The sequence below is a fragment of the Zalophus californianus genome, chromosome 3, assembly GCF_009762305.2.
Source record: "Zalophus californianus isolate mZalCal1 chromosome 3, mZalCal1.pri.v2, whole genome shotgun sequence".
Lineage (NCBI taxonomy): Eukaryota > Metazoa > Chordata > Mammalia > Carnivora > Otariidae > Zalophus > Zalophus californianus.
In genome coordinates, this window is record NC_045597.1 from 133,577,027 (window position 1) to 133,604,586 (window position 27,560).

The 27,560-nt window shown below is 35.7% G+C and overlaps 1 protein-coding gene across 6 annotated transcripts in view; it reads left to right on the forward strand.

Annotated features, from left to right (window-relative positions):
- The window catches only part of UBR3 (ubiquitin protein ligase E3 component n-recognin 3), a 225,045-nt gene that overhangs the window by 39,071 nt on the left and 158,414 nt on the right, over positions 1-27,560 (forward strand). For all 6 annotated transcript variants that reach the window (XM_027588550.2, XM_027588549.2, XM_027588553.2 and 3 more), the window contains exons 4-8: positions 715-858; positions 1,401-1,450; positions 14,609-14,675; positions 20,720-20,850; positions 22,180-22,408. In XM_027588550.2, the coding sequence (XP_027444351.1) occupies positions 715-858; positions 1,401-1,450; positions 14,609-14,675; positions 20,720-20,850; positions 22,180-22,408 (621 nt within the window). The remainder of the gene's footprint in view (positions 1-714; positions 859-1,400; positions 1,451-14,608; positions 14,676-20,719; positions 20,851-22,179; positions 22,409-27,560) is intronic.

Here is a 27,560-nt window from a genome sequence, read left to right on the forward strand (position 1 = left end):
TTAAAGACTTTTCAAAATAAATACTAAAATTTCTTTTACTATCATTCCATTCTCCATAAATACATTAAAAAATAAAACAAAAATTGGCAATAATTAATAAGCTGCTATGCTAAAGCGAAAGTTTTAGGATTGTGTAACTCTAGAACGTAAGCTTTTCAATACTTTTTGGAATAAATTAGTTTTTACTGATATTTCTATAGAAATTATACTTTTAATTCTTTAAATATGATAGAAAAAGTTTGATAAAGCAGGAATTAAGAGTAATCTCAGTTATAATATTTGAAAATTGCACTCAGACATTATTTTATCCAGGAAGCCTTTACTAAGTAGTTTGCTTTGGGTAAGTCTAATGGCACAGTATTATGAGATCATAGATTGTCAAACCAAATGGTTTGTCACTTGTCACTTACCATATTATTTACCTTTCTCTACATGAATTTTCAAGTTCCTTAAGGCAGGAAACATACTCTTGTTAATCTTTGCACCTCCTGTGACTGGCATATTTTAGATACTCAGTTACCTAGTAGATTTTATTATTCATTATAAACATGTTCTGCAATATTGTCTGAAGCTGTTTTATATTCATTCTAGGATTCTCCTGCCATTAGAATAGTCAGCTATTTTATATATGTATATATATTAATTACTGAGATTGCTTTACTTATATTTTGAATGGAATTTTTTTTCTGATTTTAAATTTGTTTTAAATATTAGGTCTTGGAGAAAATGCTTGTGCAAAGAAAAGTCATGAAAAGTACCTTATAGCTTTGAAGAGCTCTGGACTTACATATCCTGAGGATAAACTTGTATATGGTATACAGGAGCCATCAGCTGGCACTAGCACTCTGGCAGCTCAAGGTTTGTCTATTTTAATTGGAACAGTGATAACTTTTCTGTATTAAAACAAAAAGACCCTCAAACTTGACTTATTATTGAAGAAATTTAAATAATGTCTCATTCTTTTTAAGGAAAGTAGTAAAAATGTAGAAGCAAGAAAGAATAGATGGGCCAAAGAAGAGAATACGTTTTTCTTAAATGGAATTTGGTTAGTTTATTAAGATTGTAGTTCTAACTCATGAAAAACATTGCTATTTAAGAATAGCCCAAAACTTTAGTATCTCAATATTTTAACAAACCATGGTTTAAAACTTAAGAAAAAAGAGATCCTTCTAAAACACCATTTGTGATGATTAAATCTGGATTTTCACTAGAGATTTCTTTTGAAGCATAAATCTATTAGACCGAATTTATTAAAGATAAATGTTGAACTCTGCCAAGATATCTGTTAGAATGAGTTCTCTTAAGGTAATAAAACTTGGTTTTTTGCTTATGTCTCAAAATAATTTTAAAGTAAGTCAATATGTAACAGTTATGAAGGAAACTTTTTTTCCTTTCCAAAGGTTTTGCAGGTGCAACAGGAACATTGGGACAGCTAGATTCCTCAGATGAGGTGAGATTTAAAACTTTTTGAAAATAGAACTTAAGTTTTAGAACTATACAGATTTGTGGATATTATCTAGTTTAAATTCCTCATTTTGTAGACAAGGACACTGAAACCTAGAGTGGAATAACTTAGCCAAGATTGCAGTTATGAGATTTTTGCTTCTTCTTTATAATTCATCTTTTTCTTCACAGTTTAGAAATGGGAGGTAGAAAGAGATAGAGATCTTTCCTAGGAAGATATCCCCAAATTGATCCAAATTGTCATAATACAGTGAAATTGTTTTAAGAAATTTAGCTAAGTCTTGAACAATGTATTAAAAGAAGATAAAAGGTAACTGCTTTTCCAATCTCATAATAAGTTACACCTTGTATGTTATACCTTATTTAAAAAAGCAGTGTACTTGGAAATAGACTGTCGGTTTGAAATTTCAACTTTTATAGTATTTATTAGCCAAATAGTAGCGCTTATTAAATATTTCTGATAAATCCTTTATAGCATTCCTATATTTTATTAGTATACAATTTAATGGAGAATTGCTTTTTTACAAATATTTGTATATAACCTTGATGCTTATGAAATGTAATTTTCATATTTTTGTCAGATTTAATGATTAAGAAATTAAAAACCAAATTGTGTTACATTTAGAAATACTTTTTAAATGTAACTTTTTTGTTTGAAAACCCATTTTAATTTGATAATATCACATGAACTAAGCAAAATATCCTCTTTTTGAAAATATGATTTCTGTTATTGACGTCTTGTAATTGATTTAATGCCTTCTAATTTAAACTTCCTAGTGGTATTTTTCCACTCTAAAAGGGCTCCCACAAAACGCAACATTTTCTGGAGTCTCTTTTTGGACAAACAGTTGAAAGAGTTTTCAACAAATTGGAGAGGAAGTTTCATATGCTGTTTACCAGTTTGACTCTGGAATTAGAGTGCCTGGGTTTGAAACTGGCTCCTGTACCAATTAGTAGTGTGATTTGGGGCAAGTGTCTTAACTTCTCCATGCCTAAATTTCCTCTTCTGCAAAATGGAAGTAATAATAATAGTATTGCCTGGGGTTATTATGAGGATTGAATGAGTTCGTATATGAAAGCACTTAGAGCAGTAGTGCCTGGCATATTGTAAACACTGTGTGTCTGTAAAATAAAATAAAATAATTTAAAAAATTAAATTACTTAAAATCATTTAAAAATACTGTAAATGGTTAACTATAACTTTTGCTTTTTTTTAACTTCAAAGAGTTACAAACAGTGTTGCTATAATGACAAATGGGAAAAACTTACTGGTATTTAAAATAGACTTTCAAAAAAATAAAATAGACTTTACAAAATACATATAAACATTCTCCATTATTTCAACTAAAATAGTATTAATTCCATTTTGAAGCTAGGGGAGGGGAGTGATGGAGGTAAGAATACCAATTCTTCATATGTAAAGGAAGGAAGAGATTAGATAATAGACATGTGGTTTTATTTTATTTTATTTTTTTAAGATTTATTTATTTTAGAGAGAGCACGCACAGGCGAATTAGTGGGGGGTGGGGTGGGGAAGGGCAGAGAATCCTCAAGCAGACTCCCCACTGAGTGTGGACCCTAACATGGGGCTTCATCCCAGGACCCTGAGATCATGACCTGAGCCAAAATCAAGAGCTACACACTTAACCAGTCAACTGAGCCATCTGGGTGCCCTTAGACATTTTCTTTTTTAAGATTTTATTTATTTATTTTGAGAGAGAGAGAGCACGCAGGGGGAGGGGCATAGGGAGAGAGAGAATCTCAAGCAGACTCCACACCAAGCCCCGAGCCTGACTTGGGGCTTGAGCTGAAATCAGGAGTTGAATGCTTAACCAGCTGAGTCACCCAGGCATCCCTGAACATGTGGTTTTTAGTAACTTATTCTGCTCTATTATTTCCTTTTTTTTTAAGAGTGAGAGGGAGAGAAAGAGTGAGTGAGCTGGGGGGACATGGGCAGAGGGAGAGGGAGAAAGAATCTTACCCAGGTCCCACGCCCAGCGCAGAGCCCAATGCAGGGCTTGATCTCATCACCCTGAGATTATGACCTGAGCTGAAATCAAGAGTGGGTCGCTTAACTGATTGAGCCACTCAGGCTCCCCTATTCTGCTTTCTTTAAGGGCGTTTGTGGGGAGGCATAATGGCCTCTCAGAAAGTGAGATCTGGGAATACTTAGAAATTGAATATGAGTGGGGAGCATGAGCACATTTTTGTTTAAAGCCAACCAGACAGGAAAGGAGCCTTGTATCTATTGTCATTAGTACCTTTAGAAAATTGATTTCATAATGAAATCGTTTAGTGATGTTACAGGACATTTTTTTAAGATAATCTAAACATCTTGATGTGATCTAGAACAATAAAAATCTATAGTTATGTTTGTTTATATGGTAGGTTAAAACCTTCATATTATTTTAGCATCCTAGCCTTATGCATCTAATAGCTGTGATAACAATTCTACTTTATTTTCATGAATTGAATCTGATTTCTGGCCATGCAGAAAGCTGATCTTCAACATAGATACTTTCTCCTCTGTCTAGGAAAGAACTAAGTCATTTTTGTCTTGGCCTAAACTCTCCAGCTTACCTTTTAAATTGCCATGGATTTTATGGTAGGGTGCTAGAAGGAAATCCTTTTTTTTGTTTTTAGAGATTTTATTCATTTATTTGACAGAGAGAGAGAGACAGTGAGAGAGGGAATACAAACAGGGGAGTGGAAGAGAGAGAAGCAGGCCTCCCGCTAAGCAGGGAGCCCTATGGAAGGCTCGATCCCAGGACCCTGGGATCATGACCTGATCTGAAGGCAGACGCCTAACGACTGAGCCATCCAGGCGCCCCAGGAAATCCTTTTTTTTTTTTTAAAGATTTTATTTATTTATTTATTCATTCATTCATTCATTCATTCATTCATTTAGAGAGTGACCTGGGGGAGGAGACAGAGGGAGTGGGAGAGAGAGAATCTCAAGCAGACTCCATGCTGAGTGCAGAGCCTGATGTGGGGTTCGATCTCATGACCCTGAGGTCATGACCTGAGTCAAAACTAAGAGTTGGACACTTAACTGACTGAACCACTCAAGCACTCCTAGAAGGAAATCCTTTTGTGTGTGTTGGGGAGAGAAGTAATTTCTGAGTGGATATCAGAGGATTTGAAATAAAGCTTTTCTTTGTTCATTGCCATTGCTTCTAAGCTGTCCTTCTTAACGTCTTTTCTTCTGTTCTTTCTGTTCATTCCTCTTGGTTTCTTTGTTTCAGCAACTTTTGTGTATGTTTTATATAATAATTTGTTCCTTAATTATGATTATGTCTCCATGTGAATATCATCTTAAAAACTTCTTGATGGTGACAAGTTCAAAATACTTCCATCTATCCTCAAAGTACATCATTTTTTGAGAGTAGCTGAGAATTATTGTTAGAACATGTGATACATATTTAACTTACATATTTAAAAGTAGTTTAGACTCTGATTTTTAAATCATATTTTGTAATTTAAATTTTAATCTATTTAAAAGTACTTTATTTATAGTTTATGTATTTATTATAATTTCTAGTTGGGATAAAAATGGGGTCATTTGCGCATTTGAAAACTTAAGAATTTGAAGTAGAGTTGTTTAGCTACAAGTGAATTGAAACGATATCTATTTTAGTTTTTTTTTGTTTTAAAGATTTTACTTAGAGAGAGAGAGAGCAATAGAGAGTGAGAGAGAGATCACAAGTTGGGGGGGCAGAGGAAAAGGGAGAAGCAGGCTCCCTACTGAGCAGGGGGCTCAAAATGGGGCTCAACACGGGGCTCAATCCCAGGATACCTGAGCCAAAGGCAGAGGCTTAACCAACCGAGCCACCCAGGCACCCCTACTTTAGTTTTTTCTTTAAGAGAAACTTCAGCTTTTTAGAATTAGGCAGACCTCAGTTTGAATTTTGTCTCATAATATCACTCTGTTTTTTGCCGGGTTATTTAACTTTGGAACATCCATTTTCTTTTGAAAAAATGATGAGAATTCTGTTAGGATTAAATGGGATAACATATAAAGTACCTATCACAGGTTAGACACAGATTAGACTTTTTTTTAAAATTTTTTATTGTTATGTTAATCACCATACATTACATCATTAGTTTTTGATGTAGTGTTCCATGATTCATTGTTTGTGCATAACACCCAGTGCTCCACGCAGAATGTGCCCTCTTTAATACCCATCACCAGGCTAACCCATCCCCCCACCCTCCTCCCCTCTAGAACCCGCAGTTTGTTTTTCAGAGTCCATCATCTCTCATGGTTCATCTCCCCCTCCAACTTACTCCCCTTCATTCTTCCCCTCCTGCTATCTTCTTTTTTCTTTTTTCTTAACATATGTTGCATTATTTGTTTCAGAAGTACAGATCTGTAATCAGATTAGACTCTTAATAAATGTTTTTGTCCTAGTACTTTATGTGAGGAGTGAATCAAATATTTGAATTTTTGAGCTATTGTGGTTCATATTATACACATTTCTACTCATCTTTGCAGAGGAAGTAATTTATTAAAACATGTTTTAAAACAAGTTCATTTTTAAAAATTTAATTGAAATATTACCTAAGTAATGCACAAATACATTGTAGTTGTTTTGCCAGACAAGTAAGATAAAATAAAAGTCCCCTCTCTGCCCTTCCTAATAGCAGCTCTTCTCCGGGTAACTACAGTTAATAGTTTGGATGTCCTTGACAGACCCTCTTCTATGGAGTTAAATAACTATGTGTTTATAGAAATGTATCGTGTGGGTGTGTTTGTGAATAAATAAAAAATGTTATGCCATTTTGTGTCCTTTTATTTGCTCCATAATGTACTGTGCAGATTCATCTTTGTCAGTACTCTTTTCTTTCCATTTGCTACATAGTATTCTGAAATATGAATTAAACTACAGTTTATCCAATAATTTTCTTAATTTGCAGTTTTTAATGACAAGATACAGGGCTTACATTTCTTTTTGTGCAGATGTGCAAGTATTTCTCTAAGATGTGGAATTGCTAGGTCACAGTGTGCATATCTTAAATTGTAATAGATTGTATTTCTTTTTGATTATAAAATCACACACATATTTAACATGAAAAGTATGGAAAAGTATAAAAATAAGACTGTTACCCAGAGCCTGTCGTAAAAGGTTTTAGTGATAAAGTCAGGAAATTTTCTCTTTTAAGATCGTGATTTTTTTAAAAAGATTTTATTTGTCAGAGAGAGAGAGCATGCGAGAGAACGAGCACACAAGCAGGGGGAGTGGCAGGCAGAGGGAGAAGCAGGCTCCCCGCTGAGCAAGGAGCCCGACGCAGGACTTGATGTGATCATAATTTTTAATACAAAAATATATTCATTTATCATTTATGTTTTATTGTGTACCACAAAGTCTTTGGTTTTTGGCTCTTTTTTTTAAAGATTTCATTTATTTATTTGAGATAAAGGGTGTGAACTCTCACGCGCGCCAGCACAAGCCCCGGGGGCATGGGCGGGGAGAGGGGCAGAGGAAGAGGGAGAAAACAGGCTCTCCGCTGAGCAGGGAGCCTTACGCTGGGCTCCATCCCAGGACCCTGGGATCATGACCTGAGCTGAAGGCAGATGCTTAACCAACTGAGCCACCCAGGCACCCTTGCTTTTTGGTTCTGAACACTTTTCAAATCTTGAGTTAGAAATAGAAGAATCATGTAATACAACAAAAACAAAAATGAGAATCAAGAGGAAGCAGTTTGAAGGCTGTAAAAATTACAAATGTTAGAGCTTAAAGTTCATTTTGCCTGATTTATAGATGAAGAAGCTGAACTCCATGGAAATAACAGGTTCACTCAAGGTAGTGAATTTCGTTTACCAGCTTGTGGTAGAGTTGGAAGTGGACACTAGGTCTCTTACCTAGTTGGTTTAGAGTTCTTTCTGTAAAGTGGATAAACTGTTTTATTACTATTGCTGTGCAACACATTTGTCCTAAACTTTGTGGCCTAAAATTACCTTTTTTTTCCCCCCCCCTCACAATTTTATGACTCAGGAATTTGAGACCTGCGGGTGGGCATTTCTCACTTGGGTTCCCTCATGCAGTTCTGATTAGTTGTTGGCTGCCACTGCAGTCCTCTAAGGCTCAGATGAAGTGGAGCTTTAAGGTGGCTTACAGACAGGACTAGTTGTTGATTGCTTGCTGTGGCCAGGGAGCTCAGCTGGCTTTTGACCAGAGTGCCTACAGGTGGCTTCTCCAGAGTGGTGGTCTCAAGTTGTTACGTAGTTACTGGCTTCTCTCAGATTAAGTGCTGGAGAGCCTTTTCTGAGCTGGCCTTAGGAGTTACATAGTGTCACTTCCAACTGCATATTATTAGTTGGGAGTTGTCAAGGTGGGCCCAGATTCAGTGTGAGGGGCATAGATCCCACCTCTAGAAGAAGGAGTGTCAAAGAATTTGTAAACACATTTCAAAACTTCCATAACCAAGAGATGACTTTGCCATTGTTTTCCCTGTATTCACTTGCTATCCAAAATAATGACTAGTGTTTATAGCTAACTAACATACCAACAATTGATTATAGATTTTTCCATCTATTCAGTGATTTTTTTTTGGTTGGGAAAACTGTCACATGACAATGAAATAACGCTGCAATCAGAAATGGCTGTTGTAGGGTTTTAATTAAAATTGGAGTTTTCCTAAAGTGTAGTAGTTACTGATGTAGATCAAGAAAATGAAAGCTTACATTTAAGATTATAAGATATATTTTTTTAAAGTTGATCTTTACCTTTGTGAACTCTTTTTAACTCTGTAAAGGAGAAAGTTGATGCAGGGATAAGATAAAAAGAGTATGACAGGAGAGTAACTAGATACAGATGTTTTTGAACAAATACCTATTTATGCCATTTAAAATTCATTAAGGCTATGGGGCGCCTGGCTGGCTCAGTTGTTAAGCCTACACCTTCGGCTCAGTTCATGATCCCTGGGTCCTGGGATTCAGCCCCGCATGTGGCTCATTGCTCAGCAGGGAGTCTGCTTTTCCCTCTGCCTGCTGCTCTCCCTGCTTGTGTGCGCGTGCTCTCTCTCTCTCTCTGACAAATAAATAAATAAATATCTTTAAAAAAAAAAAAGAATAAAAGGTTCCAAGATGTATATAGTGTCCTACTCCCAAGTCAATATTTTATTTTTTTTTTAAAGATTATTTATTTGAGGGCGCCCTGGGTGGTTTAGTCGTTAAGCGTCTGTCTTTGGCTCAGGTCATGATCCCAGGGTCCTGGGATGGAGCCCTGCATCGGGCTTCCTGCTCGGTGGGAAGCCTGCTTCTCCCTCTCCCACTCCCCCTGCTTGTGTTTCCTCTCTCGCTGTGTCTTTCTCTGTCAAATAAATAAATTAAAAAAAGGACAGGATGAGAAGAGGACGATGACATCTTAATTACTACTATAGAGAAGTGATTGTAACAATTAAAAAATGTTGTAAGAATTTAGAATTGGAGAGACCCTAGAGGTAATCTGCTCTTACCACTTTGTTTTAAAAATGAAGAAACAGGGGCGCCTGGGTGGCTCAGTCAGTTAAGCGGCTGCCTTCAGCTCAGGTCATGTTCCTGGGGCCCTGGGATCGAGCCCCGCGTCGGGCTCCTTGCTCAGCGGAGAGCCTGCTTCTCCCTCTCTGCCTGCCTCTCTGCTTACTTGTGCTCTCTCTCTATCTCTGTCAAATAAATAAAATAAAAATCTTTTAAAAAAAATGAAGAAACATTTGAAACTATAACAGCAGCAAGATTTCTATTTGTAAAGAGTTTTATTGAATGAGGGTACATATTGCAGTCTACTTAATTTCATTCATACAAGTTGTGTCAGAAATTTTTCCCTGCTGTCCCTAGGACATTATGTACTCAGCAGTGCTATTTATACACATGACATTCTTCATACTACTACTTCTTATTCTTTATTTGTATAGCTCATATGAAATAGGAGTAGAAAATGTTTGTGTTGTATGGAACTGAAAAGAAAAGTATTTATATTTTTTAATTTACATATATATTAATTTTTTGTTTAGATTTATTTGTAACCATCAGATAATTCAGTTCAAAAGAAAATTATCTCTAGTATTATATGTACATGGGTCTAATTAGAGAGTTTGTCAGAGAAAATAGCATCTTTTAAATCAAGATAACTTTTTAAGATTATATTCACTGTGGCCATTACCATAGCAATGTCCATTTATCTGTGTGCAGTGACCAGATCATTAATTTTTGTGACATTGATGTACTTAGCTGTTAATACAAATGAAGACATTTAAGACACTTTTCCCTTTGTGTAACTGTAAAACTATGAATGTCCGTTGTGCAAATATTAAAAAATAGAAAAAAGCATAAAAAAGAAAACATTTATCTTCAGCTGTACCATCCAGAGATAACCGTTGTTTATTAATTTTTCTTGTTTACTTCTAATCTTTTTTTTCTGCATACTTTTAGGTAATTGAGAAATACTTAAAGTAAGTTACTATGTAAATATGCTTTCAGTACTCTTGCCTTTATCAAGACAGAATCCAGATGAACAGTTAAAACTAATTTGTCAAAATACAGCAAAAGCAGGATTATTGAAATTGAAAGACAGAGTTGCTTTTCATAAATTAATAGGAAAATAAAAAATTCGTTTTATTTTTGGAGATAGGTTTAATTCCAATCATAAATTACATTAATGGTTAAAAGTGGGGTAGGGAATCATAGAAACTTTTGGTGGGAGGGCCTTAGAAATGTCTAATATATTGCTTTTCCAGTGCAGGAATTGATTTTACAACATTCCTGACAGTTGGTAAACCTTTTCATAAACACTTCCAATGATAGGGAGTTTACCTAGTTTCTGAGGCAACTTGTTCTTTTGTTTGATAGCTCTAATTGTTAGAATGTTCTTCTCAATACTGTGTTAAATATTGTAATTTTCACACGTTTCTTATTTTTTCCTTTAGAAAGATTTTTATTTTTTTAAAGATTTATTTATTTGAGAGAGAGTGAGTGAGCACGCAACGATGGGGAGGGGCAGAGGAGAAGGAGAAGCAGACTCCCTGCTGAGCAGGAAGCCCGATGTGGGGCTGATCCCAGGACCCTGAGATCATGACCTGAGCCGAAGGCAGATGCTTATCTGCCACCCGGGTGTTCTTGAAATATTTGTATTTTTACTTCATAAGAAACCTCCTTAAATATTTAGCTTTAATTATTTAATATTCTGTGCTGTACATGCCTTTTTCATCTACTCACTCCCTTTTAAGTGTGTGATTTGATTCAATACATAGGCATGGGCTATCTTTGGATAAGCATACTGTTTGTTAAGGTCCAATTTTTTTTTTAGCCTTTTAGCATCTATGCTAGACTGTTGGCCAGAACCCAGTGGTCAAAAATGAAATGCCTAGGTTTTGACCCTCCCACCCCCCAACACTGAACAGTGGACAAGCTAGAGGTCCCTCTGTGCTTTGTATTTGTAGAGTTGATTTAAAGTAAACTATCTCTGGGTGCTTGGGTGGCTCAGTCGGTTAAGCAGCTGCCTTTGGCTCAGGTCATGATCCCAGGGTCCGGGGATCGAGTCCCTCATCGGGCAGGGAGCCTGCTTATCCCTCTCCCTCTGCCTGCCTCTCTGCCTACTTGTGCTCTCTATCTCTCTGTCAAATAAATAAATAAAAAAATCTTAAAAAAAAAAACTACCTCAGATTATAGTGACTTACTTAAATCTTTGTTTCATTTTATTGTTCTAGTCTTCAAGATCTTCTTTGGATTTTATTTTTATACCCTGATTTGTTAAATATTCCTTTTAGCCTTGTATATTCTGTATTAACAGCCTTTGAGTATTATTTTAACCATCTGTGAATTTACCTGACTTCTTTTTATGGAGCTCACATTTTTTTTCATCTGTCTAGTAAATTCATCAAAGAAAATAAGAAAGGTTAATTTGGTTGAGAAACCATCTGTAAATTTTGCAGGCTAGGAGTTTTAATCGATCTCATTTTGGACATTATACATATTTTGTGCCTGAAACACATATGACAATGTGTCACTTCCCTGCCAGGAATTAGTTAAGATTTCTTTTTTTTTTTTTTTAAGATTTTATTTATTTATTTGACAGAGAGAGACATAGCGAGAAAGGGAACACAAGCAGGGGAAGTGGGAGAGGGAGAAGCAGGCTTCCTGCGGAGCAGGGAGCCTGATGTGGGGCTCCATCCCAGGACCCTGGGATCATGACCCGAGCCGAAGGCAGACGCTTAACGACTGAGCCACCCAGGCGCCCCATGATTTAGACTTTTTTCCTAAGAGCAGATTGTCACAGTTAGGATTGGAAATCAGAATCATATTTAAAATTTATTTATTGGGCGCCTGGGTGGCTCAGTTGGTTGGGCGTCTTCCTTCCGCTTGGGTCATGATCCCAGGATCCTGGGATTGAGTCCCACATTGGGCACCTTGCTTGGTAGGGTGTCTGCTTCTCCCTCTGCACGCACCCCCCCCGCTTATTCTCTCTCTCTCATATAAATAAATACTTAAAAAAATTTATTTATTAAAACTATAATCCATATTCATTGTTGAATAAATAGAAAATAAGTGTTAATAAAAATGTAAAATTATATATTACTCTGTCACTTAGAGGTGGCTTATTGTAAACATCTCTATTTTAACAGATTTATAGGTAGTATATTTTAATGGTTTAATGGTTTCATGCTATACATGCTATTCTATAACCTGCTTTTCTCACTAATGACAGTTTTGAACATTGTAAGGAATATATTTTAACAGCTTTTATATGTGTATATTATCAATACTTAAATGGTTTCATACTCTATATGCCATTCTATACAGCATGCTTTTTTCATTTTTAATAATGGTTTTTGAAGAAATATCTGGTCACAATGAAAATCGAGCTCTAGCATTGTTTTCCTTAGAGTACAGGTATGCTATAATTTATTTACCTAATACCTTGCTGTTGGAAGCCTAAGATTCTTTTATTTTGCTATTATAAATAACATTGTGATGAATAGTTATGCATATATTCCTTATTCACTTGTCTGTTTCTTTAGGATAAATTCCTATAACTGAAACTTCTGTTACAATGATAAATATACCTAAAGGCTTTTGACATGTGTATTGACAAATTGCCATTCAGAAAAATTACAAGATTCTGTATTTTCCCATCATTCCTTTAGTCTCCCATCCTAGCCGTATTTGATAATCTACCATGATGTGAAACCCAGCTCACTGGTCTGTTTCCAGACTTTCGTTGTCGTGCTTTTGTTCATGCTGTCTTTTCTTGGAATGGCTTTCCTTTCCTTTGCTTGGTTACTTTTACTTGTTTTTTTAGACTGTAAGGTTGGGAAATTTATAGAACTTTGTTATGCCATGACCATTGCTTGATCAAGGATACTCTTTTTATAGGAAGTTAATGTTTGAAATTATGAAGTAATCCTAGCCTGGGTTATAAAATGTTTTTTTTTTCCAGATTGGGAGAACAGTTTCACAAATGGCTGATAGCTGGATCTCACACTTTAGAACCCCCTGGGCCCTGTGTCATGATTTTATATTTTTGTGTCTGTTTTTTGTCTTTTAAGTCTCCAAATTTCATTTTGGCAAGTTATTCCAAGAGAAAGTGAGGGTGGTGGGAGAGGAGGAGGGGAGTGTAGTTTGGCCGTCAGTACTGCTGCCAGGTGGTAGATGGTCAGAGAGGACTGGCAAAGGGGGGTTTCACAGGGAGGGCATATGGAGGTGCTGAGTAAATGCCCATTGACTGAGCCAAATGTTACCTTTGGAAACCCCCAGCCCTGAGGATGGATGCTAGGTTTGCCAGAAACCTGAAGTTAAGGCTCTGGTGTGTAGGCCAAGGAAGCCATACCAGCAGATAAAACAGCAGCATGAAGCCAAGGCTACTTTTCTGCTCTGGAGATTTGATGGGCTATAATTGAGAAAATATCTGGGAATACGTACCATAGTTCTAACTGCCACCACCAGGATAACACCTTTGTTAGTACAACAGATTGTATACAAAATACTACCACACATGTCTGTATAAGATCATTTGGCTCATATGTGTTTGGAAAATAGGAAAAAGATGTCAGTTTAACATGGAGGTTTGGGATTCCTATGTAGTCTTTCCTAGTTCAGGAGAGCTAGGATAATAGGGGTAGAATCCTATCCTTTAGCTGGAGGGGAAAAAACCTGAATTCTGCTGTGAAGGCAGCAGGAACCTTTCAGCAACATTTAAAGAAAATGAGAAATTAGCCCTGGATGCAAAGGAGCACTTGCATCCAGGGCTCCCTCCCCAAGAGGCACACCTCTAGCTTCCCACTGGTTGCATGAGGGGCAGACTGCTGCTTCCTCGGCTCTTTTCCCCTCTGTGCTCTCGTAGCCGGCTAGGTGCCCATTCTGTTGTTGTGATGCTGTGTTAACATCCCCTGAGACAGCCTCAAACCACTCCAAGATGTTTGTCTGGGCATCCAAATGATATCCCCAGGTACTGATTATTGCTTTTGTTACCTTTGGTTACAAACTTGAATAGGTTGTGAGTGGTCTGCCCCTCATCCTTTTTTCCCCATAAGCTTTGTTATTTTTAATGTGAGGTTTTTTTTCAGGAACGAATATATCACGTATAAGCAGAAATGCCTGTATTTTTTTCTTGGATTTTTCCCCTAAGTATCTTAAAATTTATTACTACTTTTTTTTAACTGTCAACTCCAGCTTTTAATGTGCTATGCTTATTTTTCAGAATTTGATTTCTTGAACTCATTTTTTCTCTTAGATCCTTCAAAGCCTTTTCTCCATTCATTGTTTAAGCCCTCTATTCTTCCTGTGCTAATCTGCTTCCCTCCTTCCCTTTATGTGCTTTGTGCATTTGATGTTACATTTATAAGGTTAGGAAATTTTTCTTAATAGGAAATTTTTTATTTTGGCATTTTTGGGTTTTTCAAGTCTTCCATTAAAAGCACAGATTAAATTTAAGAGTTCTTGTATTTTAATACTAAGGATTTTCATTATATATTTTAATTACAATGCTAACTTTTAAAATTAAAGATACATTTTATTACAGTATATACATAAAAGTGAAATGTGTTGATTAATACTATGTAAGCATGCCTGTGTTACATATTTAACATAATTTATAAGCATACTTATATTTATGTAAAAAAAAAATCCATGAATAGGACTGTATGTGATGCTAATTTTCTTTTCCTCCAGGAGGATCAGGATGGGAGTCAAGGACTGGGCAAGAGAAAGAGGGTCAAACTAAGCAGTAGCACCAAAGGTATTTATATTTAATTTTTTCCTTGTATAAAAAGCTAAAAATGAAAACCAAGAAACAGATTAACTATAGACACAGACTGATGGTTACCAGAGGGGAGGTGGGTGGAGGGGGATCGGTTAAACAGGTGATGGGCATTAAGGAGGGCACGTGTGATGAGCACCCGGTGGTGTATGGAAGTGTTGAATCACTCTATTGTACACACCTGAAACTAATGTGACACTGTATGTTAATTAACTGGAATTTAAATAAAAACTTAAAAAAAAGCTAAAAATGTTTAATCATTAAGAATACTTGATGGGCTAACCATTTTGAAGGGAGAATTATATTCTTAGATTTGTCTAATGATGGAGAAAGTATTGTTAGGGAGTGATTGTGGGGGACCTCAAAAGCAAATGAAACCCTTACTGTTGGAATTTTGTATATTGTTTTTTTCATAAGATGTGCATTATTATATTTGAGCCATAAAAAAAGTAAATCTTTTCATTGATTCTTTGATTTGGATCCAGTGTTTTTGGTGTAAAGTTTTAGTTTGATTTACATCTTTTTATAATCTGGGGTATGCAATTTCTAGAGTGAAAAAGCATAAGTATGGGAGAGATGGTGAGAAAGAGAGGTGGGAGGAGGGAAAGAATACAAATAATGGCACTTAATTAAGGGTTCAGTAAGGGCTCAATACATGTTTGCTCAAAGGAGGAAGTAGGTATTTCTGTAGTGAGGGAATAGATTAGTGATAATAATGAGTAATATTTATTGATCTTTTTGTATATGATAGACATAGTGCCAGGCATTTCACATACATTGTTTCATTAAATTCTTAAAGTCACCATACAAAACAGTAATTATTATTATTAATACTATTTTATGAATGAAGAAATGGAGGCATGTTAGAGATCACAGCTAATGAGAAGTAGATCCTTAATGCAAACCCCAGAGCCTAAGCTGTTAATCATTGTTATCTTGACCCTTACTAAAAGCTTTTCTGGAGTACTTGTTACTAGCTGACAGCCTGCGCTCTGGATTTTTGCCGTGGATTTCCAAATCTTAATATGGTCTATATTCTGGGTTAGTATGGTCTGTTAGAGAGTCTCCAGTTAAATTATTATTTTGATGAAAGAAAGATTATTATTTCTGTGCTGAGTATGTCTTGTGGTATATTTACAACTGCTTGGAAAGGTGGAGCAAACAGGTAGTTTCAGTTGCGGCTCATTTTGTAAGTCTGTTCTGAGTTACTTATGCTGCTGCATTTAACTTGGGTCTCCTAGTGTTGGGGACCCCTTGAGATCTTCTAGCCAGACTAAGATGACATTAGCCAGATGAACAGGAGAAAATAAAATTTAATAGTGTACATATGGGAAATTACACAGACATGGGAATTCCAAAAACAGGCAAAATAAAGTATATAGGTAATTCTGAACTAGGGAGAAATGGGTAAGGGTCTGAGACTTCAAAGGGAAGACATGCAATTCACAGGAAGATGAAAAAGAGTAATATTTGATAAATACATGTTTGCTGGGCCCCTTAGAAACAATGGGACACAGGTATTGCTAGGTTCTGCCCTGTCTACCATACTTAGTTTATATCATAATGTAGTTATCTATGGTGATAGCTCTCTTCCTGAAGCAGGTCCTCTATCTAAATTCTTTCTAGGTTTTTGAGGGGGAAGGTAAAGAGCTTTTCCTAAATCTGCTGGATTTTGATTGCTTTTATTTGTTTGAGTATAGTTGACACACAATGTTACATTAGTTTCAAGTATACAACTTAGTGATTTGACAAGTTTGTACATTATGCTATGTTCATCACAAGTGTGGCTACCATCTGTCCTGTTACATCACTATTACAGTATCATTGACTGTATTCCTTATGGTCTGCTTTTTATTCCTGCAACTAACTCATTCCGTAACTGGAGGCTGCTATCTCCCTCTCTCCTTCACCCATTTTGCTGATCTGCCCACCTGTTCTGTTCTGGCAACCGTCAGTTTGTTCTTTGTATTGATAGGTCTGATTCTGCTTTTTGTTTGTGTATGTATATGTGTATCTGTGTGTGTGTATATACATATATATGTATATATTAGATTTCACTTATGAGTGGAATCATAGTATTTGTCTTTCTCAGTCTGACTTATTTCACTTAGCATAATATCCTCTAGGTCCATCATGTTGTCTCATGACAACTTCATCCTTTTTTATGGCTCTCTAATGTTCCATTCTGTATATATACCACATTTTCCTTATCCATTTGTCTATTGATGGACACTTCCTTATCTTGGCCTAAATAATGCTGCAGTAAACATAGGGGTGCATATATCTTTTTGAGTTAGTGTTTTGGTTTTCTTTGGGTAAATACCCAGTAGTGAAATTATTGGATCACATGGTATTTCTATGTTTAATTTTTTGAGGAACCTCCTAATCTTCATGCCAAAGGAGCCCATCTTGGGGTGGCCTGCCCTTGGCCCTACACTAGCAAAGGGCATGAAATTGCTCTGTGGTCCAGGATGCACACATGCACACATGTTCCCCTTCTTCCTTGCCTAGCAGAGAACCTGTGATGCCTGAAGGAAATTAGAAACCCGTATGGCGACCTGGCCTTTGACTTATCAGAGTTGTCTATGTATTTACCTGAGTCCTTGACACACATCTGAGTTGAAGTGGACTGTTACTTGAGTTTCAGCTTTAGGGATGCCTCAAAAAAAAAAATACCTGTTATGGTGTAAGAGGTCATTGTTTTCCTTCAGTCTGGTCAAACTTTGGTTGAAGATACTTTTTATGGAGACTTAAAGTTGAAGCTTATTTTATACCTGATTTTTTTCATATTTGAGATTGGATTGATTATCTTCTCTTCCTTCCTCCACTGGTGAGAAGTGGTACAGAGATTTAAGACTTGATCGGTTATCATTTTTGCTTTAAGTATGTGCATGGAAGAAAAGGCTTTTTGAATTAGTAGAACCCCTGTTTTCACAAAGTGATAGTTGCTTTTGAGATATTGAAAGTCCAGGGATTGGTTTAGTTTTTGTAAGAATTTGGTTCAATTGTTTGAAAGTGAGCTGAAAATAAAATAGATAATGATAGGCAAGAGGTTGAGGCACTGTGCTACATTCACTGTCTATTCTCAAAACCTAAATTTTAAGGATGAAGAAACTGAGGCCTAGAGGGCTTCAGCTAACATGATTATTGAGCTCCTCAGTTATGGAGCCTGGACTCTGCTGTCTAATGAAAATCTTTACGTTACTCATGTATTTGTACCACATACTGACTGCTCAGAAATCTCTTTTTACAGTTTGGCTTAATGTAGTTTAGGTATTGTAAAAATCATGACAATTTAATCCAGATTTTAAAGGTAAATATGTAGTGATACATAACTAATGGAAGCATTTCTAACACAACACACAAAGCACATCACATGTTTTAAATATCTTGGGGAAACTGACATCACCTATTTTAAGAACGATAACAGTGAAGATATTGTGGGTTTTTTCCTTGGCTTTTTTGTCTGAAGATGAAAAAATGGAATCATACACAATTGCAGTTATTTTCACTTTATTAGAAGCCATAGCTTTTCTGGTTCATTTGGATTGTTTTATTTATTTTAAAAAAAGTGAATGTATCTTTTTCAATATATGACATAATAATTATGGTAGCTTCAGGCTTTTCATTTGGCAAATGCAGACTTGCAGAGTCATAACTGAATTCTAAGATTAATACTACAAGTTTTTTTAACTTTGTAAATATTTTTAGAAACCCTTATCTGTGAGGATTTTATTTATTTTTTTTGGTAGTCTAAAATTTTCAGTCATATTAGTGCTAAATAAATTGTAAGAATTAAATTGACATCAGCAATATGCTCTGGGTTATATTCAAAATTAGAATATAATTTTGTCACCGATTCACTTGGGCCCTAATTTTATTACTTTTTGGCTTTGAATCTGTCAGTGTGTGCCTTTGAATATATTTTACCTAATTTTTTTCAAGACCGGTTTATTTCTATTTTTAAAATCATTGTCATATCATGGGAATGATCTAGTTCAGGAGGAAGAGATTTCTGTTTTGCAAGTAGAAAATGCTGAGATTTATTACTTATTTTTAAAGATTTTGTTTATTTATTTGACAGAGACACAGCGAGAGAGGGAATACAAGCAGGGGGAGTGGGAGAGGGAGAAGCAGGCTTCCTGCTGAGCAGGGAGCCCGATGCGGGGCTCAATCCCAGGACCCTGGGATCATGACCTAAGCCGAAGGCAAACGCTTAATGTCTGAGCCACCCAGGCGCCCCGAAAATTCTGAAATTTAGAAAATAAAGAATAAATAGTTTCCACTAAGGAGATGTATAGTATAAATGTATTTATATTTTTATTGCTGTTACTTTAGCTTATACTAAAGGCACACTGAAAGGGAGTTAGGGAATTGGGACATAACTTTTGCTTCTCTGTAGTTAAAATCGTAATGTCTCCAGAATAATGAAATTATTATTCTGAAAATAATGGGTTATTAATTATTAAAAGAAAAATTGGGTTAAAGTTATGTCTAATAAGTACTGATTCAAGCCTGTTAAAATGTCTTATAGAAGGATCAAGAGAGAGAGGGCATGCTTATTGATGGCTTGCTTATTGTTACATTTTTTAAAAAAGATTTTATTTCTAGAGAGAGAGTGCAGGAGTGTGAGCAGGGGAAGGAGCAGAGGGAGAAGGATTAACTGACTCTGTGCTGAGGGCAGAGCCCAATGTAGGGCTAAATCTCAGGACCCTGACATCATGACCTGAGTTGAAATCAAGAGTGGGATGCTTAACTGACTGAGCTGCCCAGGTGGCTATTGTTACATCTGTTACATTTTTAGACCCATGACCTGAGGAGATGTGGTGTGACCACATAGAACTGTGAGACTGAGGTAGGGTTAGTTGAAAAAATGCTTAGAGGTTACTCTGGAAGACAACTCCAACTGTAATGTAGTTAGGGCTATACATGAGTATTTTGGTGTATGTGATATTATTTTTTAAAAGCCCTCATCTAACCCTAGTCCTTGTGTAAGCATCATCACTGAACCAATCCATTCACAGCTGACACTTGCTATATTCTCTTAAATGTCCTTATATAGACCCGATGATCCAGAGCAGTAGCCCAAGCCCAAGATCATTTGCTCCAACAAAGATCAGTTGTCAGAATTTTGTAGTTCTTTTTTAGGGAAAGACACTAGAGAAGGTGAGAGAAAGAAATAGCTAAAGTATTAAAAATACTCAGTTCATTATATACCTGTTGAGTCCTTTCTGTTGACTAAGGATGCAGAGATTAGTAGAAGACAAAGTAGCCCTTAAGGGTAGCTTAGAAACTGGCCATTTAGTAATTTTATCCCTTTTTGAATACTTTTATTTAAAAGGGGCATCCATTTTCGGTTTCCCCTAATGCATGAAGAAGGGCATCTTGAGTCCAGTGCAAGTAAGCATGTATAACATTCTTTATAATTTTCCTGGTATATTCTTACCAGATAAAAAGTAAATGCTTCTGTATATACTAGTGTAAGCAGTTCATTAGTAATTACTTCCTGCAGCAAAATTAGTATTTCATTTCTGAAGAACAATTTTAAAGAAATAAATTATTGAATACTATAACAATTTCCCCCCTTTTCTCTAAAAACTAAAAATTAAAAGAGTCAGTAAGTTTGGGCTTTATGGCTTTAATATTTTGTTTTTAGCTTAAAATTATTATTACTATTAATATTAGTATTAAGTACCATGAATATTGTTCTTGTAAGATAATCTGAATCTTAGTAGAAATTTTAAATAAATGGCTTTTGTTAAGGGCAAGTAATTATTTTTTTTAGTAACTGCTTCCTTTTAAAATATAAGGATTAAGTATTTTATTATTTATATACCATGGAGATTGTAGAAACCTGGATTGATGATGTCATTATTATTACTGAATTATTGAAAGGGTGTCCTTAATTTGTAGATACACTCAAGTGTTTGAGGTTAATGGCTAATTAATGGTTAATTATAGTAAGGTTTAAATGAGATGAGCAACTTAAATCATTAGGTGATAAGTTTTCTTTTTTTATGTAGATCAATCTATAATGGATGTTTTGAAACATAAAAGTTTTCTAGAAGAACTATTGTTTTGGACTATAAAGTATGAATTCCCTCAGAAGATGGTAACTTTCTTACTCAACATGCTTCCAGATCAAGAGTATAAGGTATCAATGTTTTTTCCCTTCCTTTCTGAACTTTGCTCCCCTTTCTTTGCCTTTTCATTATGAAAATTTTTTGGTTTGTTTTTAAGCTGTGGCTTATTTTATTGTAGCTTTAAGGACTGAGATAACACTAATAAAAAGCATTAGCTTCTTTTGCTGTCAAAACAGGGTTTGCACAAAAAGCACAGGATCATAGCAGTATTCTTAAGGGTAGTCTGTCTGCATGAAACTTGGTCCAAAGAGAATGCTGGGGGACAAACAAAAACATAATTACACAAGTAAATATGTAGTCAATTAAATTGTGGTGGGTTCTCCAAAGAAGAGGTACAAGGTGCTATGAGAATGTTCAAGGGGGCAACTGAATTTGGATTGTGGGGTTAGAGAGGCGTCTGGCTGGCTCAGTTGGTAGAGCATGCTACTCTCGATCTCGGGGTCATGAGTTCAAGACCCATGTGAGGTGTAGAGATTACTTAAAAAAAAAAGTGGATTGTGGGGTTAGGTTTGAGAAAATCATAGGGTTAGTTGTTGCTGGCCATACCATTAAAGACAGAACAGTTTTGACCTATATACACATGTAGGTAGGTGAAGGCTCTAGTCTCAGAGGGTCTGGACCCTCACTTATGACCACCATGTGGTTATGGCAAAGTGACACAGCCTAGTGTCTGAAAAGAAAATAAATTTTGCTGTCGTTCTTCTTCTTCCTTTTTTTCTTTTTTTTCTGTAGTTCTTCTTACGGTTTAGGTAACAAAGCCTCTTTAAGAGTTACACTTTAATGAATAATGCCATTGTTTTGTGTCTTTATACACATTTAAGAAAACAAGAAGAAATGTATATGTTACATAGAAAGAGTATTTATTTAGTCAGATAGTGGTCAGCTTTCCTGTCAAATAGAAGACATTTCTTTTGGAGTAATCACATCGACTTTCTTGATTTTAGTTATATTAAATCCTCTGGTATGGTTTTTAGCTGAGACTTTAGATTTTGTTGTTAAAGTAGGTAGCACAGAACAAAGATACCTACTTTGACATTAGTTAATTGATATATTTGTAAGCAAAGTGAAAATTTGTATTTTTAAATCATGGTATTTATAATTGTTCTAAAACTTTAATAATTTAAAGCGCCTATTAAAATTTTTGTAAACACCCAAGTATTTTGCTAATGTTCCAAACAATGTGACTACCATCATAATTGAAATTACTTCTAAAATTACTGTGGATGTCATCATAAGCTAATAATTGCTTTAAAATGGTGATATAAGGTATTGGAAAATGTGTTATAAAACTCAAAGTTAAACTAATATGTTTTTTTCTTCCTATTTAAAAAAATTTACAGGTTGCTTTTACAAAAACTTTCGTTCAGCATTATGCTTTCATTATGAAAACACTGAAGAAAAGTCATGAATCAGACACAATGTCTAACAGAATTGTGCATATTAGTGTTCAGTTGTTCAGCAATGAAGAGCTAGCCAGACAGGTAACAGAAGAATGTCAGCTGCTGGATATTATGGTCACTGTGCTATTATACATGATGGAAAGTTGCCTTATTAAAAGTGAGCTACAAGGTAAACTCAGAATTATTTCACTAGTTTTATTATTGGTATATTTTGTGTAACTAGTTTTAAAAACCTCCTTTTATGCTTAAGATAGCTTTAAAAATATTATAAAATAATACATCTTTGTTAAAGAATTTTTTGAAAATTTGCATCAAAATTTAAAGACAAACTTTATTGTTTTTAAGACAAACTTTAAAATTACTTTTAGCTTTGTTATTCACAAATAACTGTTGTTAACATTTTTGGATATTTCTTTTCTGTCTTTTTGTGTGATAAGAGTTTATTTACAGATTCAGATAATACTTTAAAAATATACTCCAGCTTTAAAAATATGCTACTATATTGTACGCGTTGAAAACATGTTTTTAAATGATTGCAGGTATTAATGTCATATGGATTTACCATAATTTAACCATTTCTTTATTAGATATATTCCTATTTTTTATTATAAATTTGTTTTTATCTGCCTTAGACATTTTTATATGCCTAGAGTTTTAGAATTTAAAAGTTGAAATAAATCTTGCCTTTTTTTGTTTTCCCTTCGTGAGATCTTTAGTTTTTCTTTTGTGCCCACTATATGATTGATACTCCTCAAACTACCATAATACTTCTAGGACCTCCTCCCATTCTCATTTCACTGTGGCCTTTCATCTTAACTTTACCTCTCTGTAATAATTTGTATTATTTGAGTATTTGCTATGTACGAGGCACTGCATTAATACCATTCGTATGTTGTCTCAGTTAAGCTTCTGAACAGTTCTGAGATTGGTATTATTATTATTATTGTCCTTATTATTCTCACTTTAAAGATGAATAAGTTGAGGCTTAGAAAAGTTAGGGCATTTACCATAGGTAAGACAGCTAGTAAATGACAGAGCCAAGGTCTTCTTATCACCTGATGTCGGAGTCTGCCCTTACCCATGACGCAAAGCAGGTCAACATCGATAGTATTGTGTCTTCACTTGTTGGCACGTGGAGCTAAACTTTAATAACAAACAATACCTGAGATTAAATTTTAGGACCTTTCCATTGTCTTTGGAGGAGAGATCTTGTAGTTGAGACTTGCTTTATTCCACTGTTACCTCCTTTTGCATATCAACTACTGTTTTCTCTCTCTTCTCAGGTGATCTATTCTCATGTGATACCATAACCTGAAAATTGGTGTATGCTCAGTGCAGGATGCGATGCCTTATATATGCTAATAATAGCTAGCAAAGATGATGGCTACCATCTTTTGAGCACTCGCTATGTGCTATGCTCTTTTCTCAATACTTTGTATTATGTTAACCATCCGTGAAGTAGATGCTGTTTTTTCCATTTTATAGGTGAGGGAACTGTGGCTTAGGGAGTTGAAGTCAATGATCTATGGTTTTATAGCTGTAAATAGTAAGGCTAGGTGTCTGGCTTAAACCCGTACTCCTGCCCACTATGTGAGTCTGTCTTCCTATTGTAGGTATAGTGGGAGCATAATACATTTTTTGCATTGAGCAATATGTCTCTTCACTTTTTTAAAGGAAAATTTAAAAGCTGCTTTGCGTTATAGCTCTTCTATCTTCACATAAGATGACCCTTTCTTTCAAAGATTCAGCTACATATATTACATGTGTTGCTTGTCCTTTTTTGAAATAGTATCTATCATCATTCAGTTGTATCAATGATATTCTTATATATAGAATTGCATATTTAGAGAAGGACTTTTCACAAAAAGTATATTTAATTTATAAACTAGAAAACTTTAATTTTTAAAAATTGTTTTAAATTTTTAAAGATTTATTTGAGTGAGAGAGAGAGGTGGGGCGGGATGGAGGGAGAGGAAGAGAGAGAGAGTGTTAAGCGGACTCCATGCTGAGTGTGGAGCCCAGCACCAGGCTCTGTCTCATGACCCTGAGATCATGACTTGAGCTGAAATCAAGAGTTAGATGCTTAACTGACTGTACCACCCAGGCGCCCCTAAACTAGAAAACTTTCTTTTTTTCTCAAAGATTTTACTTATTATTTTGACAGAGAGAGAAAGAGACAGTGAGAGAGGGAACACAAGCAGGGGGAGTGGGAAAGGGTGAAGTGGACTCCCAGCTGAGCAGGAAGCCCGTTGCGGGGCTTGATCCCAGGACACCGGGATCATGACCTGAGCCGAAGGCAGATGCTCGATGACTGAGCCACCCAGGGCACCTCTAGAAAACTTTTAAAATTTAGAAGTATCTGCTCTTTTGGAAAGAATCTGGAGTCTATTTTCTTGACTAAATGGTTTAGCTGTGCTTATTACTTATATATAGTTTGCACTTGACCTTCAAGGAAGAATGTTTGAGATGTGTTGAAATCTCATATTTTTTCTGTAGCCAGATTTCCTGAAAGAGTTTATATTTGTTTCCTTGCTTTTTAGTCACTCAGTAACTGACCTCAGTCTAGTGTCCACTTCCATCATTCTGTTGCTCTCTCTGACATTGTTTGTGACTCCAGTGGTCACATGTTCTACTTTTCCCAGAATGGCTCCAAGTAATCCTATTGTTCTGACATAGTTATTTATACAATCTCCTTTACTCTCAAAAGTATCCCATTTTATACAATAAATTATATGATCACCCTTTTAATGACACACAGGATGGACCTGTGGCCACTCTTTGGACCTTATCTTTCCTGATTTTCAGTAGCATTCAGTAGATTTTCACTGCTGATTGTCTGTTCTTTCTGTGACCCAAAACTCTTTTCTGCTTGTTCTGTTGATGTTGGTGTTTTTTGGCACTTTGTCCCTGTATCTTTGCTCTTCTCACTTTCCCCATATTTTCTGAAATCATACTGCAAAGTCTTATTTTGCTTTCTGTATATACTTCCCTTCTAATGCAGTTAGTCTGTTCTGGAAATTCTTACACAAATTGAATTTTCCAGAAGCTAAATAGCTGTTAGTAGCATTGCTAAGATCTTTAAATATAAACGTATTTTTTCCAGCAGTAAATTACATTATTTCTAAGCCAAGGTCTAAAATGATCTTTAGCTCCCATGGTGTTTTATTCCTCTTTTAAAAGTAGCATAATGTTTCATGATACATACTTACTGGTTTTCTAAAAGCACCATAAACTTTCCTGTTTTTACATCAAGAGTATTAAAATGGACTTTAAATATATTGAAGTACCTATAACTAGCTACAGATATTACAACAGGAACTCTGTTGTAATAAACAAATACTGCTTTTATTTTTTAATAAATCTGTCTAGCTTTCGCAAAAATTTTCATTAAGAGTATTTGAAAATTTTGTCTATACTGTTAGTAAATACAGAAGCTGATACAATGAGAATTCACATGGCCACAGCAATAGCTAAAGATTAAAAGGAAAAAGCCTCTAGTAGTAAATGATCCCTACCTTACACTTTTACTTTGTTATATTTGCTTCTGCACCATATTACTTTGTGATTCCAAACAACTCATAACTACTCATATCCCTGAAATTTTACAATTTGTCATATGAAACAGTCTATAAAAAATGGAAACTTAAAACCATATGTTGCAGGGGTGCCTGGGTGGCTCAGTCGGTTAAGCCTCTGACTCTTGATTTTGGCTCAGGTCATGATCTCAGGGTTGTGGGATCGAGCCCCACATTGGGCTCTGCACTGGGCATGGAACCTGCTTAAGATTTCCTCGCTCTCTCTCTCCCTCTGCCCCTCTCTCCTGTACTCTCTCTTTCTCTCTCTCACAAAAAAGCCAAGAAAAACCCCAAAACCCCAAAAACCATATGTTGCATAACCATAAGAATATCTGTAGATGGTAATAACCCCAGATTGATCTGTCCTGCATATCAAACTGTTTATTGAGCTATATTCTTTGGATGTCTACAAGTACCTCAAACACACAATGTCCACACCAAAAATTTCTTCTTAAAATCTATCAAGCCTGCTTCTTTTCTATTAGTGTGTGTGTGTGTGTGTGTGTGTGTGTGTGTGTAGGTGTATGTGAGTACACAAGTGTGTGTTTTGGTACCACTGTCCAACCACCTATACAGTTGCGCAACTTAACAACCTAGGAGTCATTTTTTTACTTCTTTGTGCTCCTTGTAGATGCAATGAACATCACCAAGTTTGTCATTTGAACCTTCTAAACATCTTAAAATAGCTGTTTCTCTTCATCTTTACATCTTCACGCCACCACCATAGTTCAAGCCATTGCCGTCTCTAGGCGTCATACCACTAGCCATCACCACCTTCCTTTAGTCACTTTCCACACTACATATCTGATCATGTCCCTGTCTCACAGCCCTGCCCCCCAGTGGCTTGGCATGGTCTTCACATGAACTCCAAACTCCTGAAGCTGATTTTTAAGGCCTTCTGGTTTCATTTGTGCCACCCATCCTCTGCATTCTGTGTCCCAACAATTCCATCCTTTTTTTACATTGCTTCCTCTACCTAGAACACCATTTCTTCTCACATCCCTAGTTTATTTGGCTGATCCCAATCCCTCCTTCATTCCGGAGATCTTAGTTTAGACATCACTTCCTCAGGAGAGTCTTTTCCTCAATTGTAGATTAGCTGTATTTGTTTTTATGACTTCTTGTACTTTGCCTATGATAGCTGTGTCACACTCTGTCTTCATATATTAATCTCAGTGGAGAGACTATATAAGTTTGGATTTATTTACCACTTTATTCTCAGAACTTAATAGAATACCTGGCCCTCAGTACGTGCTCAATAAATATTTGTTGATGAGTTAATCTCAGTTGGGGAAAAATAGAAGTCCTAGTCACTTTATTTCATCAAGGGTTCCAAGATGTTTTTCATAACAACAGTAGTATTTAAAGCAGAGCCAGGAAAATAGTCATTTTGATTAATTGTATTCGCTTATTCATCTTCTGGTTTCAATTAAATAGAACAGTGATTTTCACTATTTAAAAAATTTTAAATTCCAGCATCACTGAGCACTGTCCCATTAATATCAACTGCTCACCAACTCATGGTGGCAGTAGTCAGTCAGAGAGGGTTTTCTCATCTCAGGTGTGGGTGGTTTGTAAAAGCCCCACTTCTTCATTCAGTTACACCCTCTCTCATCCTATCAAGAGGCACTAAAAGAGAGCATACTTAACTTTGTGGATCCTGTTCTTATATATTATTAAATTTAAGAGTTGGGTAAAATAATTTCATGGACTGAAACCTAAATTTAATGTATGGAAAATAAGTGC